This window comes from Sitodiplosis mosellana, unplaced genomic scaffold, assembly GCF_009176505.1.
Source record: "Sitodiplosis mosellana isolate CC-2019 unplaced genomic scaffold, AAFC_SMos_1.0 Smas_scaffold_4, whole genome shotgun sequence".
In the NCBI taxonomy this organism is placed as follows: domain Eukaryota; kingdom Metazoa; phylum Arthropoda; class Insecta; order Diptera; family Cecidomyiidae; genus Sitodiplosis; species Sitodiplosis mosellana.
Window position 1 is genome coordinate 546108 of NW_022595247.1, and position 8776 is coordinate 554883.

At 34.6% G+C, this 8776-nt stretch overlaps 4 protein-coding genes and 1 pseudogene across 4 annotated transcripts; all 5 read right to left on the minus strand.

Moving 5' to 3' along the window:
- Positions 1-44: 44 nt before the first annotated feature.
- On the minus strand, positions 45-1034 carry LOC129566633 (uncharacterized). The gene is made up of 3 exons (XM_055442720.1): positions 709-1034; positions 562-635; positions 45-491 (listed from the first exon to the last, which is right to left on the minus strand). The coding sequence occupies exons 1-3, from the start codon at positions 893-895 to the stop codon at positions 192-194; spliced, it is 561 nt and encodes a 186-aa protein (XP_055298695.1). The 5' UTR covers positions 896-1034; the 3' UTR covers positions 45-191.
- Positions 1035-1361: 327 nt separating this feature from the next.
- On the minus strand, positions 1362-1879 carry LOC129566624 (uncharacterized; annotated as a pseudogene).
- Positions 1880-3997: 2118 nt separating this feature from the next.
- Positions 3998-4934, minus strand: LOC129566634 (uncharacterized). The gene is made up of 3 exons (XM_055442721.1): positions 4621-4934; positions 4471-4544; positions 3998-4396 (listed from the first exon to the last, which is right to left on the minus strand). The coding sequence occupies exons 1-3, from the start codon at positions 4802-4804 to the stop codon at positions 4097-4099; spliced, it is 558 nt and encodes a 185-aa protein (XP_055298696.1). The 5' UTR covers positions 4805-4934; the 3' UTR covers positions 3998-4096.
- A 334-nt stretch (positions 4935-5268) lies between these two features.
- On the minus strand, positions 5269-6250 carry LOC129566632 (uncharacterized). The gene is made up of 3 exons (XM_055442719.1): positions 6028-6250; positions 5892-5962; positions 5269-5786 (listed from the first exon to the last, which is right to left on the minus strand). The coding sequence occupies exons 1-3, from the start codon at positions 6188-6190 to the stop codon at positions 5457-5459; spliced, it is 564 nt and encodes a 187-aa protein (XP_055298694.1). The 5' UTR covers positions 6191-6250; the 3' UTR covers positions 5269-5456.
- Positions 6251-7085: 835 nt separating this feature from the next.
- LOC129566642 (uncharacterized) lies at positions 7086-8270 on the minus strand. The gene is made up of 3 exons (XM_055442738.1): positions 7963-8270; positions 7813-7886; positions 7086-7738 (listed from the first exon to the last, which is right to left on the minus strand). Exons 1-3 carry the CDS (start codon positions 8141-8143, stop codon positions 7394-7396), a joined length of 600 nt encoding a protein of 199 aa, XP_055298713.1. The 5' UTR covers positions 8144-8270; the 3' UTR covers positions 7086-7393.
- Positions 8271-8776: the final 506 nt, after the last annotated feature.

The following is an 8776-nucleotide window of genomic DNA, read 5'->3' on the forward strand; positions in this document are numbered from 1 at the left end:
TTACTGTTTTTTTTCGTTGGATTCTCTAAATGCAAACAGTCAAATAAATTCCATTGATTTTATTGTTGTCTTTCATATTTTTTTAACATGCAACACACTTTTATACTTTTGTTATCGGTTTCATAGAATAATTTCCGGCAGAAAATTATTTCGGTACCAAAATGCGAATAAATCGGAATTATAAATATTATTTATTCTTCTTTGGGTTTCTCGCCATTGATTTTTTTACGCATTTCTACACATTTGTCTGAAGTGTCTTGTTTATCAGCTGGGCATGCATTGAACATTTCTTTTCCAATACAGTGCTTCAGTTTCATTGGAATGGAACTGCATTTATCATCGCCTTTAGAACCGTTGTCAGTAGCAGTGTTGGCTCCTGCAATGCATTTTTTGGCAACATCCTCAGCTACAGCCTGTTGATATGGTGCAGTAGCCATCTTTTTAACGTTATTGGTGAATTCAGCCTCATTGATGGTACCGTCGGCATTGAGCTTTGAATGAAATTTTCTTGATGAGTTTAATTCAGAAAAAACTGCGTATTTTCAAACTTTTATAACTTACAACGTTCATTTTCTTGGAAACACACTCCGCAATGCAATGCCATTTGCCAGGTTGTTTCTTGCCTTCTTCCCCGTCTGTGAAAAATAAAACTTTGATTAGTTTGCACGTATTTGTTTTTTGAGTAACGAAATTTTTAAACACGCGTACCGTAGCCCAGCTCTTTTTTACATTCATCAAAAAGCTTCTTCATTGCTTCATGAGCTGTACTGTCAGGTTCCGATTTTTCTGCGTTGCAGCACATATTCGGATCGAATCGGTGTCCACCCCGTTTAGCAACCACTAACGCTTGCATGGTTGCAAAAGATAGAACCAATATGCACAAGAAAATCTTCATTGTTGAACAATTTTTTCAAAGTTATTTATCAGAAAATGAATGAATTTTGAATAGTTTCAAACAACAAATTAATTTAATAACTTTATTCTTAGTTCTGAATTCGCCAAGGAAATGATTCATTGGAATCCAGGAATCGAGTGGTTACTGTGTCGATCTACCGTTCATATTTATAGGAAAAATCCACAATAATGAACATGTAACGACAAAGATTTCATTGATAAATTTTAATCATACGTCTAATTGAAGGTTTCATTCCCATATCTCACGTAATATCCAATTCCAAAAAGTTCAAATTCGTAAACAACACGTGTCATGACACCAAATTATATACTTGACTTGTGCCATTTGATCAAAGTGATTCAATGAGTTTGAAACAATTGAAGCGGCACACCGTTGCATGTTATTGTGGTCGACAGTGTATTGGTTGGCTATTGTTTACCGGTGAAATGGTGTAATGGTTCCTGGTTTACTCTTTGCTAGGCGGAGGGGGTGGTCGTGGTCCCTTTCCCTTGAAATCGCCATTGAAAAACTCACGGAAGTGAACACAATGTTCATCGTTATCTTGCTTATCAGCTGGACATGCATCGATCAACTCTTTTATAGCGCAGTGATTGGCTTTCAAAGCGGTCATGCTACACCCATCCGGGCTCTCCTCAGAACCATCTGCTGATTTTACTTTTTCAATACATTTTGTGGCGGTTGCATCAGCTACGGCTTTTTGGTAATCTTCCGTGGCCATTTGAGTGGTTACGACACTGCGATATTTATCTTCGTTCAAACTTTTATCAGCGTTGATCTATGAATTGTAAGAATTCGAATTAGAAGCTCTTGTTTGCACTCATCTTCCAACTTCGTCATACTTTCGATGTATTGGGTAGTAGCTGCTGATATTTCAAATGTGCAGCACTTGGTATAATCGAAATGGTCTTTCGGCCCATGGGCAGAAGCCAATGCAATCAACAAAGCACACAAGAAAAACTTCATTTTCAGTTTGATTGGAATAACTTTTTGAATGTGTAATTTCACTAATTCAAAAACAGAATGACTTTAACATCAACAAATCGATGGTATTTATACGCAAAATTCTGGAACTGTCTCATTAGGTTTTGTCGTTATTGCCGCAGAAAAATCTTAATTGTCTAAAACAAAAGCTAAATGATGATTTGCATGACACAGGAATCTCATTTTCCATTTGTATTCATATTCATATTTATATTTATTTATGTTTTATCATTAAATGTACATTTTAGTTTTGTAAAGAACGCTGATCACACCAATATGACATAGCTGGCTATATTGCCAGATTTGAATGAGAATGAAAATGTCAGTTGTTCCAATGTGCTAGAAGTCTTCAAGTCTCAAATTGAGACTCTCAATATAATATGCTGCACAATGTCGATGGAATTTCATTTATTTCATCATTGCCGTTTGAATTTGAAATCTATATATATATACATATATAAAACTGAATGTCCGTCTGTCTGTCTGTCCTACATTTTTTATTTTCACGGTTTTGTTAATGAATATGCCGTCCGAATTCTAGCGGTTTAAATAAGAAATAGACTTATTATTGCAATGTTGTTATAACTCAGATTTTACAAGTTTGAAAAAAAAACTTATGCTTTTGATTACTATGTGTGTAAAGGTAATCTGAATTATTCTTTAAAAATAAATGAATAAAAGAATGTATTCGTGTAAAATCAATTCCAGAAAGGGGAGCAACTTTCCCAGAAAATCGTCTTTGGCTTTGAAAAAACAAGTATTGAACATACGAGATGGATATAGAGATGAGTAGCGCTTTTTTTATTATTAACGTCGTGCAAAGTGAATTGAACTGAAACGATGATGGTTACAATTTACAAGAGGTGATGGTTAATAGACGGACGGATAATCGAGATCGTACTGTATATTTTCAGAATGCGCAGGGATAGTAAATTTTTATATTCCAAATTCCATAAAGATTTAAATTAAATTTAAGATAGACTAACATTCAATTTCGGGGAGTCGCGAAGCGAGTTCATTCGAAGTCCCATGAAATTTCAATCACATTGACACTAACTGCTATAAGACTATTCGTCAACTGAGATTCTTTGTGGCTTGAGAAAAGAGTAGAAAAAGAGATAAAATAAAGAAATTGAAGTCTTTGTTTCTATTCAATTTATATTCACATTCACATTTGATTACATCGTTGACATTTGATTGGGGTCGGTTATCAAAGTGAACTCATGGAAATAACATACATTTACCGAAATTTTGGCTATCAAAAGAACCATTAGGTTCTACATCCCATTTTACTACAACATATTTGGAATGTATATTCAAATTGTTGATTCAAATTGTTGGTGTTAGCAAAGTGTGATTTTCAAAAAACCACCAAGTCAAACTAACCATGCATCCATCTTCTTTGGAATGAATTCCTCAACGGTTATCCACATTAGTGTATTTTTGACTGAAATAGTCATCTGCCCACGTGCAAGTCAAGCATCAAAAAATCTCATAGAGACAAAAAAATCCGGATCGTGAATGGCCAAAAAACAGCAGATTAGATGTGGATTGGCAAATTAAACAATTAACGTTAGTTTCAAATATTTCATACAACACCTGTTAGTAAGCTTGTGTCATCTGTTTACCTACTAGTTGTTACCTATCATCCAGTCAAGCGTGTCGTTAATTTTTGGGTACTTCACAAATGGTGAATCATCATATATGACGAACATAGTTCAGTCACGGCGTTGATGATGATATTACATCGTCATAAATGCCACATTGGCTCCTGTTCATACCTCCAAATTACATCATTATTGTTCTTCTTCAAATCAACTTTGTTGGGAAAAGTATTCTTTTCAATCAATTTCATTCATGGAAAATGAAATTCGTTCAAGAATGTTTTGCTCCGGAAGAGACAGACAGACAGACAGAGGGAGAAAGAGAGAGAGAGAGCACGGTTGCAGACGCACCTGTTCAACGTTGTGGAACATTGAGCATGTTATTGATTTAGATCAGCAAAACGATTACAATGTAGTAATTATTGTTTCATTTTCATTGAATTCTCTAAACAAGTGATGCAAACAATCAAATAATTTCCATTGAATTTATTATTGTCGTTTATATTTTTTGAAATGCAACATACGTGTATATTTTATTTGTTGTTTCTGTTCCATCAGAATGTCATTGCTAATCAATCGGAGTTATAAATATTCTTTATTCTTCTTTGGGTTTCTCACCATTGGTTATTTTACGCAATTCTACACATTGGTCAGAGGTATCTTGCTTGTCAGCTGGGCATGCATTGAACATTTCTTTTCCAACGCAGTACTTCATTTTCATTGCAGTGAAGCTGCATTCATTATCACCCTTAGCACCATTGTCAATAGCAGTCTTGGCTCCTGCAATGCATTTTTTGGCAATATCCTCAGCTACAGCCTTTTGATAATCTCCAGAAGCGAACTTTTTCACGGAATCGGTGAATTCAGTTTCATTGATGTTACCGTTGGCATCGATCTTTCAATGAAATTTGTTTGATGAGTTTAGTTTAATCAGGAAGAACGGAAAATTTTCAAACTTTTATAACTTACAACGTTCATTTTCTTGGAAATACATTCCATCATGCAAGCATATTTGCCAATATGAAACTTTCCTTCTTTCATCTCTATGAAAATAATCCTTTGATTCATTAGTTTACAAGTATTGGTTTTTTGAGTAACGAAATTGTTAAACACGCGTACCGGAACCCAGCTCTTTTTTACATCCACCAAGAGCCTCCTTCAATGCTTCATGAGCTGCGCTGTCAGGTTCCGATTTTTCAGCGTTGCAGCACATATTTGCATCAAACGGACCCCGTTTATCAGCAACCACCAACTCTTGCATGGTTGCGAAAGATAGAACCAATATGCACAAGAAAAACTTCATTTTTGACGATTTTTCTAGTTAGTTTTTAGGAACTGATTGAATATGAACTTGCTTGAAATTCACGAATCGAATGGTTTCAGTGCTAATGCATCGTTCTTATTAATAAAGAAAATCCACAATGATGAACATGTAACGAAAATTATTTCATTAATTTTAATCATTATTAGATATAGTTTAATTGAAGGTTCCACTCCCTTATCTCACGTAATATCCAATTCCAAAAAAATTCAAATACAACACGTGTTATGATACCCAATTATATACTTGACTTGTATCATTTGATTAAAGTGATTCTATGAATTTGAAACGATTGAAGCGGCACACCGTTTCGGACCAGAAAAATTCGATGTTATCAGGTTGCATTTCAATATTTCCGACATATTTTTTGATTTGTTGAATTATCCAGTAGTCAACTTCTTAAAAAATAAATAATTCATAGCTTTTCCAGAACAAAAACACGCATTTATTTCAATTTAGAACAACCAGGGTTTTATCTGCAGAATAGATTCTGTTTTCGAAAAAAGTGCTACATTTCCGGATGATTATAACGAGAGGATACGATTGGATTTACGTATATTGTTGCATGTTATTACGGTCGACAGTGTATTGGTTGGCTTTTGTTTACCGGTGAATTGGTGTAATGATGGCTGATTTACTCTTTGCTAGGCGGAGGGGATGGTCGTGGTCCCTTTCCCTTCAAATCGCCATTGATAAACTCACGGAAGTGAACACAATGTTCGTCGTTATCTTGCTTATCAGCTGGACATGCATTGATCAACTCTTTTGAAGCGCAGTGATTGGCTTTCAAAGCTGTTTTGCTACACTCATCCGGGCTCTCCTCAGAACCATCTGCTGATTTTACTTTTTCAATACATTTTGTAGCGATTGCATCAGCTACGGCTTTTTGGTAATCTTCCGTGGCCATTTGAGTGGTTACGACAATGCGATATTTATCTTCGTTCAAACTTTTATCAGCGTTGATCTATGAATTGCAAGAATTCGAATTGGAAAATGAAAATTTGGCGCCAATTAATTGGCATTTGGGTGGCTATGTTCAAACAAGGAAAAATATTTTGTAATAACTTACGATATTGGTTTTATTTCCGAGGCATTCGTGGAAACATGCAATTCTGGGTGGCTTTCCTTGTTCTGGTTCGCCTGTAAATAAAAGTGTACGTATTTATTCGTTTGCTTTTTAAATACGTCAGAATGTATAAAATTACCAAGCTCTTGTCTGCACTCATCTGCTAACTTCATCATACTTTCGATGTATTGAGTAGTATCTGCTGATTTTTCAATTTTGCAGCACTTGGTATAATCGAAATGGTCTTTCGGCCCATGGGCAGAAGCCAACGCAATCAACAAAACGCACAAGAAAAACTTCATTTTCAGTTATTTTTAACCAATATTCAATTTGAATAGAACTTTTCGAATGTTCAACTTCACTTGAATTGGTGAACAGAATGGCTTTACCATCGAAAAATTCGTGAGTATTTATACCGTTCTGAAGGTCGCGAAAAATGGTCAATTATCTAAAAAATGCTAAATGATGTTTTGCATGAGAGACGAGCCGTGAACCGCATTTGTAGTTTCGTCTAATCCAGAAAATAAACATATTGAATACCTTGTTTCTATTCAATTTGGTTTTAAATTTACAATCTTTTTTGTTATCTCATTCAGGGGTCAGTTTTTAATGAACTCATGCAAAAATTTTGAAGTAACAATCATCGGACTATTAGGCATCAAGAAGACTGTTAAGTTTAATATTTCCCCATTTTATTGCAAGATTTTGATATGTATTTTTTATCATGATTTCAAGCAGATCAATTTGAATAAAATTGGGTGACCATGAAGGCAACTAAAATGTGATTTTCAAAAAACCACAACGTCAAACTGATCATGCAACCTCTTTGGAATGAAATCCTCAATGTTTAATCCACATTAGTGTTTTTCTCACTGAAATGGTCATCTGCACACGTGCAAGTTAAGCATCAACAAATCTCATAGAGACAAAAAATCGCAGTGGTGAAAGCCCAAAAAATAGTAGATTAGATTTGAATTGGCAAATTAAGCAATTATCTTTAATTTCAAACAATTCATACAAAACCTGTTTGTGAGCTTGTGTCACCTGTTCACTAGCTACTTGTTACCTATCATCCAGTCAAGCGTGTCGTTAATTTGTGGGTATCTTACTAATAATAAATCGTCATATATGACAAAAATAATTTAGCCGCTGAGTTGATTCCAATACTAATAAGAGCAATCAGAAAAAAAGCGCCAGTTCGTGCCCTAAAATCACATCATTATTATTTTTCTTCAAACAAACTTTGTTGGTATAAATGCTGTATCAATTAATCTTGTGCATGTTTTATTGGTTTAGATCATCAAAGCGATTACAATGTAGTAATTACTGTTTTTTTTCTCATTGAATTCTCTAAACAAGTGTTGCAAACAATCAAATAATTTCCATTAAATCTGTCATTTGAATTTGTCAAAAACACATTTATATTTTTGTTGATGGTGCCATTGAATCAATCCGGTCGTAATTTATAGTAGAATGCCATTGCAAATCAGTCAGAATTTTACACTTTATTCATTATTCTCGCTGGATCCTTCTGGTCCTTTGCCAGGTGGTGGTGGTGGTGGACCATTCCGGGGTTTGTTGATGTGCTCACGCATTTTTACACATTTGTCCGAGGTATCTTGCTTATCAGCTGGGCATGAATTGATAAGTTCCCTTCCAACGCAGTGATTCAATTTCATTGGCATGAAGTTGCATTTACTATCTTTAGGACCGTTGTCAGTAGCAGTTTTGGCTTCTGCAATGCATTTTTTGGCAACATCCTCAGCTACAGCCTGTTGATATGATGCAGTAGCCATCTTTTTCACGTTATTGGTGAATTCAGCCTCATTGATGGTACCGTCGGCATTGATCTTTAAATGAAATGGATTTGATGAGTTTGATTTAATCAGGAAAAACTGAGAATTCCCGAACTTTTATAACTTACAACATTCAATTTCTTAGAAACACACTCAATGATGCAATGGAATGGTTCATGTTTTTTCTTACCTTCCTCTCCGTCTGTGAAAATAAAATTTTGAATAATTAGTTTGCAAGTATTGGTTTTTTTTAGTAACTCAATCCTTGAAACACGTACCGATGCCAAGTTCTTTTTTACATTCATCCAAAAGTTTCATCATTGCTTCATGAGTTGCGCTGTCAGGTTCGGAATTTTCAACTTTGCAGCACATATTTGGATCAAACGGACCACGTTTAGCAACCACCAACTCTTGCATGGTTGCAAAAGATAGAACCAAAATGCACAAGAAAAACTTCATTTTTGACGATTTTTCTGGTCAGTTGACTGAATTTGAATAATTTCAAACAAAAAATTAATCCAATAACTTTATTCTGAATTCTGAATTCGCCAAGAAAATACTTGATTGGAATCCAAGAATCGAATGATTTCAGTGTCGAGCTACCGTTCATATTTATAGGGAAAATGCTGCTGATGAGCTTGTGACGAAAATTATTTAATTGATAAATTGTGATTCAACAATGTACATCCGATTCCCTTATCTCACGTGATATCATTCAAATATGTAAGCAATATTCATAACAACTTGTTGACAACAGCACATGTTATGGCACAAAATTATATATTTGATATACGTGTCATTTGATCTAAGTGATGGCATTTTATTTCGCATTCAATAAATTTGAAACAATTTAAATGGCAAGCTTTTTCTAGTCCGATGTTATCAGGCTGCGTTTCAATATTTCCGATATTTTCTCGGTTTAATGACAAATCTAGTGGTCAAATGGCCATAAAGCAAATAATTTGTGACTTTTTTAAAACAAAAACATGCATCAATTTCAAGTTAAAACAAAAATTCCCCAACGGTGAATTTATTTACATAATAAACTCAATTTCCAAAAGACATTTGGATTTCCGGACATTTTTTTACGAG

Coding starts and splice junctions, on each gene's coding strand:
- LOC129566633 (XM_055442720.1), bottom strand. CDS start 895: ATGAAGATTTTCTTGTGCATATTGGTTCTATCTTTTGCAACCATGCAA. Junction 636..708: donor TAAAAAAGAGCTGGGCTACG/GTACGCGTGTTT, acceptor TATTTTTCACAG/ACGGGGAAGAAGGCAAGAAA. Junction 492..561: donor TTTCCAAGAAAATGAACGTT/GTAAGTTATAAA, acceptor TTTCATTCAAAG/CTCAATGCCGACGGTACCAT.
- LOC129566634 (XM_055442721.1), bottom strand. CDS start 4,804: ATGAAGTTTTTCTTGTGCATATTGGTTCTATCTTTCGCAACCATGCAA. Junction 4,545..4,620: donor TAAAAAAGAGCTGGGTTCCG/GTACGCGTGTTT, acceptor TTATTTTCATAG/AGATGAAAGAAGGAAAGTTT. Junction 4,397..4,470: donor TTTCCAAGAAAATGAACGTT/GTAAGTTATAAA, acceptor TTTCATTGAAAG/ATCGATGCCAACGGTAACAT.
- LOC129566632 (XM_055442719.1), bottom strand. CDS start 6,190: ATGAAGTTTTTCTTGTGCGTTTTGTTGATTGCGTTGGCTTCTGCCCAT. Junction 5,963..6,027: donor TGAGTGCAGACAAGAGCTTG/GTAATTTTATAC, acceptor TTTTATTTACAG/GCGAACCAGAACAAGGAAAG. Junction 5,787..5,891: donor TCGGAAATAAAACCAATATC/GTAAGTTATTAC, acceptor TGCAATTCATAG/ATCAACGCTGATAAAAGTTT.
- LOC129566642 (XM_055442738.1), bottom strand. CDS start 8,143: ATGAAGTTTTTCTTGTGCATTTTGGTTCTATCTTTTGCAACCATGCAA. Junction 7,887..7,962: donor TAAAAAAGAACTTGGCATCG/GTACGTGTTTCA, acceptor TTATTTTCACAG/ACGGAGAGGAAGGTAAGAAA. Junction 7,739..7,812: donor TTTCTAAGAAATTGAATGTT/GTAAGTTATAAA, acceptor TTTCATTTAAAG/ATCAATGCCGACGGTACCAT.